The sequence below is a fragment of the Aquarana catesbeiana genome, linkage group LG01, assembly GCF_042186555.1.
Source record: "Aquarana catesbeiana isolate 2022-GZ linkage group LG01, ASM4218655v1, whole genome shotgun sequence".
Classification (NCBI taxonomy): domain Eukaryota; kingdom Metazoa; phylum Chordata; class Amphibia; order Anura; family Ranidae; genus Aquarana; species Aquarana catesbeiana.
The window spans coordinates 929,158,723-929,175,896 of record NC_133324.1 but is presented as its reverse complement, the minus strand read 5'-3'; the positions used below and the strand labels follow the sequence as shown (position 1 = coordinate 929,175,896).

General features: G+C 41.6%; 1 protein-coding gene across 1 annotated transcript in view; it reads right to left on the bottom strand.

The window, feature by feature from the left end:
- The window catches only part of LOC141120762 (sialoadhesin-like), a 111,166-nt gene that overhangs the window by 10,163 nt on the left and 83,829 nt on the right, over positions 1–17,174 (bottom strand). The window contains exons 15-20 of the mRNA XM_073611036.1: positions 15,616–15,915; positions 14,338–14,592; positions 12,396–12,692; positions 6,415–6,660; positions 3,169–3,471; positions 84–180 (exon numbers count right to left, since the gene is read on the bottom strand). Of these exons, the coding sequence (XP_073467137.1) occupies positions 84–180; positions 3,169–3,471; positions 6,415–6,660; positions 12,396–12,692; positions 14,338–14,592; positions 15,616–15,915 (1,498 nt within the window). The remainder of the gene's footprint in view (positions 1–83; positions 181–3,168; positions 3,472–6,414; positions 6,661–12,395; positions 12,693–14,337; positions 14,593–15,615; positions 15,916–17,174) is intronic.

Genomic DNA, 17,174 nt, shown 5'->3' with positions numbered 1-17,174 from the left:
AAAGAATTGCACATGTCTACCCAGGGCAAATGTAGATACCCCTGTGCATTAAACATACTGGAGAAAAACATGGCTGTACTTACTTTTTCCAAAAATAGAGTCCAGTGAAGATCCCGATCAGCAGTAAAATACATCCTAATGCAATCCAAAAGACGATCTTGTAGGTGGAATGTGTCCTGTCTATGTAGAATGGGTCACCAAGGAATGAGAGAGGTATTGGGAGAGAGAGGGAGATAAGACATGTGAGATGAAGATGGAGTGAGTGAGCTTCCCAGCTTCTCAAAGGCAATCTGTAATTATAGACATATATGGGCTTTTATTGTTGATATCCTGAAAATGCTAGTTGCCTGGCTGTCTCTGGCATCAATAGACTTTCCAGGAGACACTGATCGGGAACGATCATGCAGCTTAGAAAGTCGGAAATCCTGATATGTGTACTTGTTTCAGGTCTGTGCCTTTGAAAGCATCGAAAGCCACTGGATCATCATGACAGCCAGGAAACTAGCATTTTCAGAGGGAAGTCAGACATGGCAGTCTCTATATGATTTCACCATAGGTTTTCTTATTTGAAACATTAGTAAAGGGAAAGGAAGGCTTAGCAGTCTTCAGACTATTGAAAAACAATGCCCTCCCTGTGTGGCTAATATAATATCTTAATTAGCAGATTAACGTACCTGTACGTTGCCCTTTAAAACGTGGCTTGTGGGCGCGCCCGTCGGGAGTTCCGCGACCATGATCGCGGGTCCCGCGGGGATACCCACGATCGTCTCGCGGTGAGGAAGAACTGGGAGGTGCTAATGTAAACAAGCATTTCCCTGTTCTGCCTAATGGCACTGTCACTGATCACCGCTCTCTGTAATCGGGAGCGGTGATCAGTGACATGTCACACACAGCCCCTCCCCCCCACAGTTAGAATCACTCCCTAGGACACACTTAACCCCTACAGCGCCACCTAGTGGTTAACCCCTTCACTGCCAGTGAAATTCTTAGAGTAATCAATGCAATTTTTTTAGCATTGATCGCTGTATTAATGCCAATGGTCCCAAAAATGTGTCAAAATTGTCCACTGTGTCCGCCATAATGTCGCAGTCACGATAAAATCGCCGCCATTACTAGTAAAAAAAAAAAATGATCAATAAAAATGCCATAAAACTATCCCCTATTTTGTAGACGCTATAACTTTTGAGCAAACCAATCAATAAATGCTTATTGCGATTTTTTTTACCAAAAATATGTAGAAGAATACGTATCGGCCTAAACCGAGGAAAAAAAAATATTTTTTATATATTTTTTGGGGATATTTATTATAGCAAAAAGTAAAAAATAATGTGTTTTTTTCAAAATTGTCGCTATTTTTTTGTTTATAATGCAAAAAATAAAAACCACAGAGGTGATCAAATACCACCAAAAGAAAGCTTTATTTGTGGGAAAAAAATTACGTCAATTTTGTTTGGGAGCCACGTCGCACGACTGCACAATTGTCAGTTAAAGTGACGCAGTGCCGAATCGCAAAAAGTGCTCTGGTCTTTGGCCACCTAAATGGTCCGGGGCTTAAGTGGTTAATAATGCTTAAAGTGAAACAATAAAAATGAAATATTCCTTTATATATCATGCCTGGGGGGGTCTCCTTAGTCAGCCTGTAAAGTAGCGCATTTTTTCTAAAGGAAAAAATGTCATTTAAATCTGCTTGCGGCTGTAATGTATTGTCAGATCCCGGCAATATACACAAAAACCATTGAAAAAAACGGCGGGAGTCTCCCCTCCCAGTCTATTACCAGGCCCTTTGGGTCTGGTATGAATATTAAGGGGAACCCCGTGCCAAAATGTACAAAAAAAAAATGGCGTGGGCCCCCCCCCCCCAAATCCATACCAGGCCCTTCAGGTCTGATATGGATTTTAAGGGGAACCCCGCGGCACAAAAAATGAATGGCGTGGGGTCCCCCAAAATCCATACCAGACCCTTATCCGAGCATGCAACCTGGCAGGCCGCAGGAAAAGGGGGGGGAGAGCGCCCCCCCTTCTGAACCGTACCAGGTCACATGCCCTCAACATGGGGAGGGTGCTTTAGGGTCCCCCTCAAAACACCTTGTCCCCATATTGATGGGGACAAGGGCCTTTTCCCCACAACCCTTGCCTGGTGGTTGTGGGGGTCTGCGGGCGGGGGGCTTATCGGAATCTGGAAGCCCCCTTTAACAAGGGGGCCCCCCAGATCCCGCCCCCTCTATGTGAATGGGTATCGGGTACATTATACCCCTACTCATTCACCAAAAAAGTGAAAAAAAGTCCTTTATTAAAAAAAAAAAAAGTGTCTTCAATCACAGTGTCCAACGTTCCCAAGAAGAAAAAAAACCCAGAAAAACTCCATCTCGATGGGAGGCATCCCTGCGACTGCCGTCTTTTTGCTTTGTTTTGCCATGCAGGGCATAGCAAGCAGATGGGGATTTTACAACAAGAATTAAGAGACTGCAGGTGCAACAGCGGTATAAAATCAGCCAGCAGAAAGACAATTTTAATTAGCAAGGCTAGATCCAAGAACAAAGAGGGTGGGACTTTCATACAACATTTAACATGCTGCAGAAGATACTGCTGTGTAAAACTGGATAGTAGCGGGAAAGTTTTTAATCAGAGATAAAAGGCCTAAATGGTGTATGCCTAACTTTTATTTTGTCAACATGTAAAGGGGAGGTGCAGACAATGTAAGACAATGCAGACAATGCAGACAATGTAAGTGTTATAATGTCAGGGGGTTTAGGTGCATGCTGTGAAAAAAATGTAGCTCGAAGAACAGATGGTCAATAATAAGTAAATGCTGTGGTTTGAGTACCCCCCCCCAAAAAAAGGCCCTATCAAAATAAAATAAAGCTTAACCCCAGTCTCCCCCTTTAAAGAGTTGAAAGCCTTGCTGCAAAAAAAAGAAAAAGCAGTTTCACCAAAAATAAAGGGCCTATCAACATAAAATTATAAGCAACATAGCCCAATTATAAAGGAAACATCTCCAAAACCCAAAAATACCACCCCACTGAAACAAAAGCCCATTTTTTTTCTTGCAACAAAAACTACAGCCAAAAGAGTGCAGTAACCTCAAATCAACAACAAAAAAAGTAGAATTTGTGAAGCAAAACATAAGACATGTTCCTGGGGAAAAATGGAAAAAAGAAAGCAACTTACCTATAGTTTCAAGATGTATTGATGACCTTGTGGTGCCCAATTTATTACTAACAATGCAACTGTAGCTCCCAGAATCCTCGGCGGTGATGTCTCTTATCTCCAGCTTCAGGTAGTTATGAGAGGCAGAAGACCAGTACTTGTCTCCTCGGTCGACGAATGTTAATGACGAGGTACCTAGTTGGATATCATTGCGGATCAGGGAGATCATGGATGGAGGGTTGCTTTCAGCCTGGCACACAATAATTGCTCTCCCTCTTCCTTGAGTTTCTAGGTATGATGTTAGTACCAAGTTACGAGGACCATCTGCCAAATCAAATTAAAAGAAAATAATATAACTGAATGGCACTGCAACGTACCTACTGCCAGTTAGGGAGACTTTTAGGATCTGTTGAGGAGGAACCTGAGCACTACTACACATTGTAAAAATGGTTCTTCTGTATGTGTTGTATATAAAGAGCGCAGCGCTGGATATAAACAAACAAGTGAAAAATATATAAGTGAAAAATATACAGTCAGTGAGAAATATTTTGTTATGTGCAAATAAGGACTGTGCACATTAATTACTAAAATAATGTCCGTGAATTAAGCAAAACCAAAATATGAATAAACGTCCATGAAACATGTGAAAAACCACTCTGGATATATGACTTCCACCGCTGTAAGACCCGTCACCAGAAAAATTAAAGGCTTACCGGACAGCCTTTAAAGAAAGGCACGAATCTATCTCCACTTTGGATGCTGTCCCTTCTATGGATGGATCCTGCTGTGAAACGTAAATTGACTATGCTAGATCTATTCTAGTTATCTGCTGCCAGTGAAGCTAAAATCTCACTCCACAACAAAGCCTCATTCCGCCCTTTAAAGGGCGGAATGAGGCTTTGTTGTGGAGTGAGATTTTAGCTTCACTGGCAGCAGACTAGAATAGATCTAGCATAGTCAATTTACGTTTCACAGCAAGATCCATCCATAGAAGGGACAGCATCCAAAGTGGAGATAGATTCATGCCTTTCTTTAAAGGCTGTCCGGTAAGCCTTTAATTTTTCTGGTGACGGGTCTTACAGCGGTGGAAGTCATATATCCAGAGTGGTTTTTCACATGTTTCATGGACGTTTATTCATATTTTGGTTTTGCTTAATTCACGGACATTATTTTAGTAATTAATGTGCACAGTCCTTATTTGCACATAACAAAATATTTCTCACTGTATATTTTTCACTTATATATTTTTCACTTGTTTGTTTATATCCAGCGCTGCGCTCTTTATATACATTTTTAGTGGTGCCCTTTATCAGGGTTATAGCGTATAGCTGCAGGATACTTCTTCACAGGTTTATATTGTATATTTGCACACTTTAGCACAATATATATCTCTTTACAGATTTATTTTTTTTATTCACAACAATTTACACCTAGCGCAAATTTTCCTTTTAGAATAATCTTCTGTATGTGTTGCTGTTGACGAACGCTTCCTTTCTAGTAAAACTTTGTCAGTGGGACAGGAGGTGAGGGTAAATTTTTCTAACAGAGCCTTAGATAGGCCTGACATACACTTTAGGAATGCTATCCAATGTATAGATAAAAAGAAAGGTAGAAGACTTGGAGAACTTACCTACAGGGCAAATAAAAACAAAAACCTTGGGAAAGCTTTTAGTTGGTCTGGTTAGAGCTCAGACATGGCTAAGGGCTACCCCCTACCTCCACATGACAACACTAGGGCCTTTTGATTGCCCACTTATGCCTCCAGCACTAAATCGTGCAGGAAGGAGGAAAGTTACATGCCACCGTTAACAAAACCAAATCAGCAATTCTCAACCAGGGTTCTCTAGCATATTCTGGGATACTGTGCCGGACCTTCAGAACTCCATGCTGCAGCCGAGGGAGTGATGTCTCCCCGGGCCCTGGCCACTCATACAGCCGGGGGAAACCATGGTTTACTACTGCTTTAAATAGAAACTTTCTGCTCGTACTCTGTTATTCCTGAAAATTTTCATTAAAATCCTATTAAACGTGTGTGAAAAATTAAAAAATTGCCTGTGACAGGAAGTGGTCCGTACCCTTTACTCTGCCTTAATAGAATATGTTGATGCACTTCTAGCAGCCTCTACATAGGTAGGTGCTAGATTAGTTTTTTTTGTGTGAGTATAGGCAAATTTAAGCAGGCCTAGCTGGAAGGAAGCTGGTTTGTGTGGGCTGGGAGTGGCTCAGACTTAGCAGCTGGTGATTCACAGGCAGCATCACTAAGACCTCCCTCTTCTTTCTAGAGCCTTTTGGACTGGAAGGTACTAGAAAGAGAGAAGGAGAGGAGAGGTGGAGCTGCCTGCAGTGTTCTGAGGAGCCCTGACCAATCCCCAACCTGGATTGGCCTCTTTAAATACCTGGAGTCAGCCCAGCTGGGGAGAAGTAGTCGGGTGGAAGAACTTAGGATGGAGTGCTAGGCTGTCGGGGGGCCTTTGAGGGAGCACCCCAGTCTAGGGGGGGGTGACCTTGGGCCTGGGCTCGAGTGCAGGATGGAGCCCTCCAGAAAATTGTGGAGGCTTTGAACAGGAGGCACAGGAGGAGCAAGAGAAGACAGGAAGGAGCTAGTACTGCCGGGCAAGTCTTCAGGAGGGAACCACTGGTTGCAGCTAGGAGGGCTGCTGAGTGACTTGTGCAGTCAGGAGGACTGGAGAGGCATACCAGAGAGGACTGAGAGGAAACGGTAAGAGCTGGGTGTGGAGCCAGTAGGGAGGATTGCAATGTCATGGGCAGTGAAGTCGGGCAGCTGCAGCCAGGAGGGCAGGCTGGGCCTGAAGAGGACTGACTGGGAGCAGTAGTACACCTATAGGACAGCAAGCACAAAAAGACTTTCTATTTTCTGTTACACCATAGGGGCCCGCGGTCTCTGCCTGCAAAGGGCAAGGTACTTGGGCCTGGCTGAACCAGCATAAGGCCTAAACATGTGCTAGCTACTCCTGGGAGATCAAGAGTTCTGCAGGAGGGAGAGAGAAAGAGTTACAAGGAAGAGTTGTGCAGGAGGAGATTAGAGATGTGTTGTGTACATATAATTTGCTGGGCATCTCATAATCCCCTTACCCCATCCAAGTTAAATTCCCTAATAAAAATAACAAAAGCAAGCACGTGGACTGTTTTCTGCCTGAGAGTGACTGAGGAGTAAATGCCGGGTTGGGCAGGGTGACAGGTGGGCCACATCACTTAGCAGCCCCAACACTTTTTGACCTTCATCATTATCACAAGGTAGATGCTTACATAGGATGCTTATTCCCACTAGTGGGGAGGCACTGTTTCCTCGCCAGTGCTTGGCCAAGCAGTGATAAGAACCGGTATCTGAACTGGACACTTTGGGCAGAAGTAGAGACTTCTGGGAGCTTTCATGGAGCCACCTGTTGTTCTTGTACCAGGTATAAGTAGTATTGTCATTGGGAGCCTGGCACGTGAGATTCATCGAGTGGCCTTCTTCTACCTCACTTGATGGCCTTACCAACACCATGGCACCTGGAACAGAGTTAGAAAAGGGTTTAAAACATGTACAATCAATGTTGCTGTGAGCATAAATAGATAAATAAATGTGAATATTTAAAGAGGTTCTCTGGTAAAAATTATGTAACATTTCTAGAGACTGCTAGAGGAAATCAACAGAAAAATTGAACCAATGATCCCTAGAATTGTTACATTGTTACAAAGACCCGTGTATTTCTTATGCTCCCCAGCTCCATCTAGTGGCCATAGTGCAGTGTTTTATTACTGCCCATATCAACATTCGTTCTGAAGAGAAAACAGCCTAAAAAATATTTGTTAAATTCACACAGAATGAATGTGCATGCATATTTAAAGATAAATGACTAGGCAATTTTTTGTTTAGGAATTCAAGCAAGAATACATGTGCCTGTATGTATTTAGACAGCATTTGCTTATCCCTAAGTTCATTTTTCATTTTTCATTTTTAGAATACGTTTCCATAGAAATCCCTATTTTTGCCGTAGTCGTTCTTTAACCACTTGATCTCTGGAAGGTTTTACCCCCTGCATGTTTTGCTATTCAGCACTGCGCTACTTCAACTGGCAATGGCGCGGTCATGCAACACTATGTGCAAATTAAATTTATAGAATTTTAAAACACAAGTAGAGCTTTCTTTTGGCGGTATTTAGTCACCACTGGATTTTTTATTTTTTATTATATAAAAATACCGACAATTTTGAAAACAGAAAAGAGAAAATATCTCTTTTTGTTATAAAACATATCCAATAAAATAAAATTTAGACCAAAATGTATTCTGCTACATGTCTTTGGTAAAAATGAAACTGCGTTATTCGGGACATAGTTCTGATTGGGATCAAGATACTGATCCTTACAGACACTATACAGTATTAGTAATGGCGGTGATCAGCAGCTTATAGTGTGACTGTGATAGTGTGGTGGACAATTTGGCACTGGCGCTATTTGGGCGGGTCACTAACTAACATGACATCACTAGTGACACTAATACAGCGATCAGTGATAATACTATACAATGACACTATACTAATGGCGCTGGCTGGTAGACAGAGGTGATCAGGACGGGGTTAACTGTGTGCCTGAGAAGTGAATGTGTGTTGATTTTACTTAACCTGTTCAGATCCGAGCTATTGCCAAATGAGAGCAACAGCGCAGACCTATATTGCCGGGATGACGTCTAATGACGTCGTCCCGTGCACGAGCGGCCTGCGCGCCCCCTGCAGTGCAGGGTGCGCGCGGCGCGCTCGGTGATCATCGAGTCTATGAGACTCGCCTGATCACAGATCAGAGTAAGGGGTCAGTCCCGACCCCGTACCACATGATCAGCTGTCAGCCAATGACAGCTGATCATGTGATGTAAACAGAGCCGGTAATCGGCTATTTTTTCTCCTCGTGCTGACAGCGTGAGGAGGAAAAAAAAAGCTGATCACCGGCGGCCGTGAGCGGGACATCAGTCCCGCTCACGGCGATTATCTGTGCCCCCTGCCAGTGACACAGCAATAGGCAGCAGTGCCACCTACCAGTGCCCACCAGCGTCACCCATCAGTTCCCACAGTGCCATCCATCAGTGCCCACGGTGCCATCCATCAGTGCCCACAGTGCCACCCATCAGTGCCCACAGTGCCACCCATCAGCGCCCACAGTGCCACCCATCAGCGCCCACATCAGTGCCACAACAACAGTGTTGCACATCAGTGTCACCTATCAGTGCACATCAGTGTCACCTACCAGTGCCCATAAGTGCCCATCAGTGCCGCCCATCAGTGCCACCCATCAGTACCCCCCATCAGTGCCGCCCATCAGTGCCCCCATCAGTGGTACCTATCAGTGCCCATCACTGCCACCTATCCGTGCCACCCATCCGTGCCACACATCAGTGCCACCCATCAGCGCCCATCAGTGCCGCCTTATCTGTGCCCATCAGTGCTGCCTTAACTGTGCCTATCAGTGCCGCCTTATCTGTGCCTATCAGTGCCGCCTTAACTGTGCCTATCAATGCCGCCTTAACTGTGCCTATCCGTGCCCATCAGTGCAGCCTATCAGTGCCCACCAGTGCCGCCTCATCAGCGCATATCAATGAAGGAGAAAAATTACCTGTTTGCAAAATTTTATAACAAACTATGAAACATGATTTTTTCTTTTTTTTCTTTTCATTTTTTTCATTTTCATTATCATTTTTATTTATATTTTTTATTCTATTTTTATTTTTTTTGTTATTTTGTATTTGTTTGTTCATTACAATGGATTTTGTATATTAGATTGTATTGGTAATCAAGTTGTTTAATTTTTTTTTTCATTTAATTTATGTATATGTGTGGAATTGACGTTTTCTGGACGGAGTATAAAGATTCATTTTATCATCTAATTCATGGATTAATGGCCGCCACTATGATTGTTAAGTAGTATTGAGGTGGTCTCTGGTCTACGAGAAAATGGCCGTGAAACTGATTGGTTTAGCAAGAGGGAGGTGAGTCCCTTTGGGTATATAAACTCGGATTGTATAACCGGAAATGAGGTCCTTAACCACTTTAAGACCGGGCCTATTTTTCAGACTTGTTGTTTACAAGTTAAATCATTTTATTTTGCTAGAAAATATATATAGTGTTTGGGTGTTCTAACACCCTAGAGAATAAAATGCCAGTGGTTGCAATACTTTCTGTCACACCGTATTTGCGCAGTGGTCTTACAAGCGCACTTTGTTTTTTTTTAAAATACACTTTTTTGAGTTAAAAAATAAGACAACAGTAAAGTTAGCCCTTTAGCCTTTTTTATATTGTGAAAGATAATGTTACGCCGAGTAAATTGACACCCAACATGTCACACTTCAAAATTGTGCCCGCTTGTGGAATGGCAACAAACTTTTATCCTTAAAAATCTCCATAGGCGACTTTTAAAAAATAGTACAGGTTGCATGTTTTGAGTTACAGAGGAGGTCTAGGGCTAGAATTTTTGCTCTCGCTCTACCGATCGCGGTGATACCTCACATGTGTGGTTTGAACACCATTTTCATATGCGTGCACTACTCACGTATGCATTCACTTCTGCAAGCAAGCTTTTTCAAGTGAACAGCACTTTGTCTACAGCTGCTGCAAGTTGATTTGATTTATTTTATATATAATATTTTTTCACTGTAGCGTGAGTTTTCACATTATTCAGATCTGTGTGTTGTGTTTGCCAACACACAGATCTCTGTGCTATGATTGGACACAGCCAATCAGCAGATATGCAGCCCAAATCATTAGCTGTAACCTGCTGACAGACTGGTGCTATGGCCAATCACAGCACACATTAGGAGGGGGCAAACGCAGCGCACCCGTGATCCAGAAAGTAAGCCGCAACGTACCTGTAGCTGCAGCCTGCCCACAGTAAATGTACTGTGGGTGGGCTGCAAGTGGCTAAATACTGTAGGTACACCATACTACTTTATTTAACACCACAACTTACAAATAAAGTACATTTCTGTGAGCTGAAGGTATAATAATTTTTAAAGTACAACTAAAGGCAAAACTTTTTTTCTTTTGTTTTCGATAGAGAGGAAATAGATCAGAGCAGCTGTCAGTTTTTATTGCTGTCTGTGCCCCAGTTAGGGAGATTCACCCTCTCTGTTTTGTCCTGTTTACCATTATCATTGAAAGTGAATGTAAAAGAAAACCCCACATTTTGGGTTGTCCCCAGAAAAGTAATAGAGGGGAAATCTTCCAATGGGGAAACTAGATCTGGTGATCTGGGGGTCCCCAAAAGATTACCCTAATTTGCAGGGATTTCCTCTCACTTCCTGTTTAGCTATTGGACAGGTAGTGCAGGTAAATCTCCCCCGAATGGGACAAAGATGGCAAAAATAAACCTTATAGGCGTTATAAACCTTCTTGCGAGCTACCATATATACTATGACAGTTAATTAATCTAGATAGCTGCTAGCACTGATCACGTCCCATACGCTCTTGCTGATCAAGTTGAACTACAAAAGAAAGTGCCACACTATCTAAATCTTACCATGTGGTGATACTACTATACTGCATAATCCAATGGTTAAAGATTATACCTCATGACAACAAAGTGATCATGTGCAAAGATTATATATATATATATATATATATATATATAGTGCATCCACTTATATATACAAACAGTGCTTTATAAAGTGCCTCAATAGTAAAACAAAAAATATTCCAGTGCACTAAAAGTGATAATGTGCAAAATCCTTCATGCAATATCATGTGTTAATGAATTCCCCCTGAGGAAGACATGTCATTTCCCGGTACCGACACGCGTTGGGGAGGGGACAGGACAGTGTGTGAGACGGCAGAGTGTTCTCAGCAAGGAAAGGACACTTCAGCTCAGCGTTTTTAACGGCTTTTGGCATTTGTATAGAGTGGTGCACTGCAGCACCCACTAAGTGTGAGTACCCTATGAAAGCGACGTCTGTTACTTTTTTAATAAATATTATATAAAACGGTAATACACTATCAAGTTTCCTCTGTCATATTTTTATGTGGAAAAACGTACAAGCAATTAGCCCAGGACCCAAGCACAGACATTGAACCCAGAGTTGGTTCAGAGGCGTGTTTTGACCAAGCTTAGCTGCAAGGTCACACTCTCTAAGGTCAGCGCATACACCAAAGGGGGAGCACAGGACTGGACACGAGCACACATTTGGTCATTTCCAATAGAATCAGTGGATTGGATTGAATTGGAATGGACTTTATGTTTTTCATTAACGCATGATATTGCATGAAGGATTTTGCACATTAGCATTTTTAGTGCACTGGAATATTTTTTGTTTTACTATTGAAGCACTTTATAGAGCACTGTTTGTATATATAAGTGGATGCACTATATATATACACACATATATATATATATATATATATATATATATATATATATATATATATATATATATATATATATATATATATATATATATATATATATATATATATATATATATATTTATATATATAATTTTTGCACATGATCACTTTGTTGTCATGAGGTATAATCTTTAACCTTTGGATTATGTATTATAGTAGTATCTTTAATTTAGTATAAATAGTAGCACTAGCCTATAAAAATATGTAGCAGAATCAGCCTAAACTGAAGAATAAATTTTTTTTTTTTTGGAAATGTTTTATAGCAGAAAGTAAAAAAGTTTTTTTTTTTTTTTTCAAAATTGACGCTCTTTTTTTGTTTATAGCGCAAAAAAATAAAAACCACAAAGGTGATTAAACACCTCCAAAGGAAAGCTCTATTTGTGGGAAAAAAAAAGGACATCAATTTTGTTTGGGTACAGCATCGCACGACCGCACAATTGTCAGTTAAAGCAATGCAGTGCCGTATCTAAAAAAAAAATGGCCTGGCCAGGAAGTGGATAAATACTTTCGGGGCTGAAGTGGTTAACACAAGTTTTCCTGAAACCTAATTCAAAGGTTCCTCCAGGGTAAAAAGATTGAGAAAGGCTGAGTTAGGCATTGGGGTTTATAGGAATATGCACTAAAAGATGGTTCTGCCTTACACCTCCCAGATGTCAAATCTAAGATATGGTTTAGGCTGAATCTTGCCTTTGTCTGTAACTGCTGTTTCACTTCAAAGTCAACTTTTAAAGACTCCATATGGGAGCGGCCATTGCCGAGTCCAATGCTGTCATCCTAATCCTTTCAAAATGAGCCATCAATTCTGCCTCCATATTTCTACCCTCACAGGTCCTCTTTAAAAAATAACCATGTCATCCTTACTTTGAACGGAGAAGCTAATCAATTTTTCCGCAGCACCAAGGGAATTATTAGCTTGACACATGTATTCCCCATGGTCATTCATTGTCACTTCTTTTATTTCCAGCCGTAGAGTGTTATGGGAACGCGACAATGTGATGCGCTGGGTGGCGTCACGATATCCATCTGGAGATACTACTTCCATGTTTTTGAGAAGAGACAACTTAGAGGGAGGTTCGCTGTCCACACGGCACAATATTACAGCCAGCTGTCTCTCCTGCAGCTCCAGGAGTGATGTCACTAGGAGGTTTCTTGGAGGATCTGTCAGGAGAAAAGGCAAATCAAACAGTAAGAGCAATAGGAAATACAGCATTAGCCAGCGGATATCTTTAAGTTGGAACTAAACCCAAAACAGTTACAGTACATTCAAGACATGCCAACTGAACTGTTGTGCACAATAGCAATAGTAGATCAAACAGAGGCTAAGATGGCAGCTTCCTTGGCTGTTAAGGATAGGAGGGCTTATTTTCCACTTTATGCATATGAATAGAAGCTGACCATTGTAAGCACTCCTGTCCCTGGTAAATGGTTTGTTCCAACCCTCCAACTTCTGCTTTTGCTGACAGCTTGGTCTGTTAAAGTAAGTTGGAAAATAATAGACACACATTAATATAGATGAGGACCTAACTTGGAGGCGACTTCCATTAAAGTCTATGGGCACATGTCGGATAGAAGCCACCTTGAAGTAGTGCAGGAACCTTTTCTAAAGTCAGAGCGACTTCGGTAGTGCTAATTAAGACCGCCCTCATTGACTAATATGGGATTTCACAAGTCACGTGACTTAGGGTCTCACAAGTCGGATCCCAAGTCACGGCAGTGTGAGTCGAGCCTTAGGATTCATTTACACCAGCAGTCACGCTAAACACACGGCCACTGGACACAGTGCTTATGCGCCAATCCCATAGCATCAAACTATTTAGTTTTTACTGTTTACTTTTTTTATTTAATTTTTTGCTAGAACTTTATTCAAATGCCACAAGTGGCATTTCCATATGTTCTATGCACACAGCAGTGTTGGAATGTGGTGGTTTCCAAAGCCTGCTGTGTTGAAAGAAAGTCATGCAGTACTTTTTTTGTCAGCACATCCCAATGCAGTGGTGTGAACGAACACAGATTGCCTTGTCCCTACATTGGGACTGTGCTGGACAATGGTGGGCATTCCAACGCAAATGTTTGAATGGGCCATCACTCGTTTTCAAACTGTTCTAGGATATTCTCGTTGTATGCAACATGTCTGCAGGTCAAAGCGGTGGTAAAGCCTTCTAATCCAGACACAGAAAGTACATAAAATAGTTCTACATTTGGGCTTGTTCTCCATCATACAAAAATGCATAGGTTTGCATTTATTAACAAAAAATCTCATCTACCAAGTCTTTGCAGCTGAGTGAGGCAATTGGGGGGCATCATAAATGTGACTCAATCACCTATTTTTACAGGGACTATAATAACTCCAGTTTTAATAAATCAACCCCAATGTGTCACCAGTCTCCTGGAGCATGTCCCCAGTCTCCAACAATTCACCTAACATGTTAACAGTCAACATCTGTTACATATCTTCAGTCTCTGACCTTCTCCTGTTGCATGTCTGCAGTTTCTGACACTTTTTTATTGCATTGCATTCACTGAACATTATGTGTTGCCCTTTGATGATGTCGGGGGCCATACTTGAGGCCTCCTATACCAAGAAAGTTGACCACCACTGTATTAGATAATGAAGCAGCCTGAACCCCCAAATTTCAAGGTTTTACATTCAGTTGCATAATTAGTATGTGAATTTCAGATTTTTCTGACTTGATCCTCGTTAGTTACACAGTTGGTAAGGTTGAAAAAAGACACCAGTCCATGCAGTTCAACCTGTGTGTGTAAGCTATGTGTATAAGTGACCGGAACTCTTTATCATACTCACACATCACAGTGATGGAGACAGGTGGAGAGGTCTTGGAGCCTGTGGTAGTATGGGCTGTGCAGAAGTAGGACCCTGCATTATCGCTGCTTACTTTCTCATACGATACAGAGGCCAGAGCACCCTCCTGGAGCCACCTGCTGTTCCTATACCAAGTGTAACCAATCACAGTCTCAGCTCCATCCCGGACGTGGCAGGTCAATGTGAGGGAGTCACCTTCCTTCATTTCCGTAGAGGGGCTGGTGAGGACACGGGCACCTAGTCACACAAAACAACACATTCAAATAAAATCAAATAGACTCAAAACCTATTTTTTTCTAAGACTATATAGATTATATGTTTATACTGTTCTAAAACAGACCTCCTAATCCAACCCCCTTATACAAGCCCTTTTTTTCTTACCCCCCCCCCCCCTCTTCTTTCTTCCTGCTGGCAATGTTTAAAGCAATTCAGTCAATAGTAAAATCCTAAAATAGAAGCATGAATTCACTGCACTCAGGTTATAGAAATTTACCAAAGAAAGCCGCCAGCACCAGAGATTCAGGTACTTGAATTCACGTTCCCCCAGATGATACCATCTATGAGGAAACACATGTGGACCTCATTGGAGGGCCGTGACCAAGTTTGTGTAAGACCGTAGGAATGCCATTTGTAGTCCTATATGCTTCTAAAGCTGCTATCGCTCTATTATCATGTGAGTGTGCACCTTTATGTTTTTAATAAATATACGGCATACAGTTCTACACTATGAGAGTGCCCTTTATTTTTTTATTTTTGAGCGACCTTGGTGGTACAATCTTAATTGGCTCCGGCGGAGGAAGCTGATGGGTTTGAGGGAGACCCTTAACCCCCTTAGCTCTGTATAACCATCTATAATATAAGGTCAACAATTTCTGTAAGGAGTTGTATTGCACGTTTGGTTGGGGTGCACTGTACACTTTCTGATAGATTCCCACCATGGACTTTTCACCAGGTGTTTTCTCACTAAGGAGTGTGAAGATGCTTTCTTTATTTTCCTGTTTTTTTTGTTTAGAAAGTTTGGAGACCCCTGCTCTAGGTAATGTTAAAGCTTGCCATTTCTATTGTGGCATCACATAGCTTGGAAAATACTGTCAAGCCCCAGGCAAAGTCCAGGATTGAGAAGTAAGGTTGATATGTTAATAGAAATAAGGAGGGTTGAGGATGTGGGATCTGCTGTAAGAGTTATAAATAAACTTACAATATTGTGTATCTACTTATCTACCTAATTCACTGATATATATTCATTGGGTTTGTCAGTACCTTCTACAGTAAAGACCACAGAGGCTTGTGCCGTTCCATGGCTGTTTTTGGCTATGAAGACGTAGGTCCCTTGGTCACTTGTCTTGACATTATGGATCTCCAACCTCAGTGTGTCTGGCAAGATGTAGGCTTGTAACCTCTTATCGGAAGGCCTGCCATCAATGGAAGAAACCAGAATTTTCCCATTCTTATATAAAGACATTTCTGCTGGTGGGTTACTGTCCACTGCTCCCACTATAATGGCAACATTTCCAATTTCAGTGTCCAAAAAAGATTTGACTTCCAGGTTTCTTGGTGCATCTAAGTGGTGATATAATGACATCCAAATAAGTCTTCACAGTTTAACATTACACATATGTATATATTTCGTATATAACTGTAAATGATATACAAATGGAAAAGTCACTTGGTACCCTGAGAGCTGTAAAGTCAAAGGTCTCATTCATGTGGATGTACTGATACATACATCTGGGAATGCTAAGTTGTCCCTTGCAGACCTGTGCAGGTTGCCTGTTCAAATCAATGACAGGCAGCATGCTGCAAGGACCTACATGGATGTCCAAGCGTATGCGGGAATGTACAGATGGACTGCATCAAAATTCATGCATTGTACCCGCACGGATGTATACTTCTGGATCTGCTTGATGGTCTGATTAATTTGAACAGGCTGTATGTTCAGAACATCTGTGTATTCTATGTGCTTTAAGACAGCCATTCACAAGGGTGTATGGGTTGGTGCGCCCACATGAGGCCTAACTGTTATCCATTATATGATTTCAAAGCATTTGTAATGTGGCATTCTAAATTTCATATGTACTTTGTATGATTTTCATCACTGAAATACGTACAGAGTCTTGCAGGGTCTCCCTATAGTAGCTATTATGAAGTTAGCATCCCTGCTAAATGGCTGCTGATGTAACTGAGTGAGAAAATACAATATACATTTCTACTATGCAGGAAGCACAGTCTGAGAGCAAGTATTTTCTTGTTTTAAAGGAAAAGCATTGTGTATTTCTGGTTTGCACATGTGATTTGTTCAACTTTAGCAAATTTATATACTACACTATAAGGGGCAAAATTTGTAGACAGCTACCAATCTCCCTTATACAAGCTTGTTGGATACCCTGCTTCAAAACCATTAATTTGGCATTAATAAGGGTTTGCCCCCTAACTTTGCTATGAGGTTTCTTTTTCACAGACAGCAAGGCGGTTGATCCACATTTTTACCAACCACTGACTCCCCACCTTAGGCCAGCTGGATGGGCTGACACACATGCCATGGCCAGAGTACTTTTTAACCACAGCAAAGTTAACAAAGGCTTGGCTCACAGTTATGGCACAGTATTTCAATATACAAAATTGGAATAAAAAAAAATAAAAAAAGCAGCCAAAAAAAACAAATTTAGGAGGTGTTAGGATTGGGTCTGGTATTTAGGTGAACAAAAACAATAGTAGACATATTGTGGTGGCTGTAGATTAGCAGAATTTACAGTTTTACATTTTTAAAATTGTGCAACTGTGCATGGCAGCCAATCAGCTTTTAATTCCAGTTTGTTTAA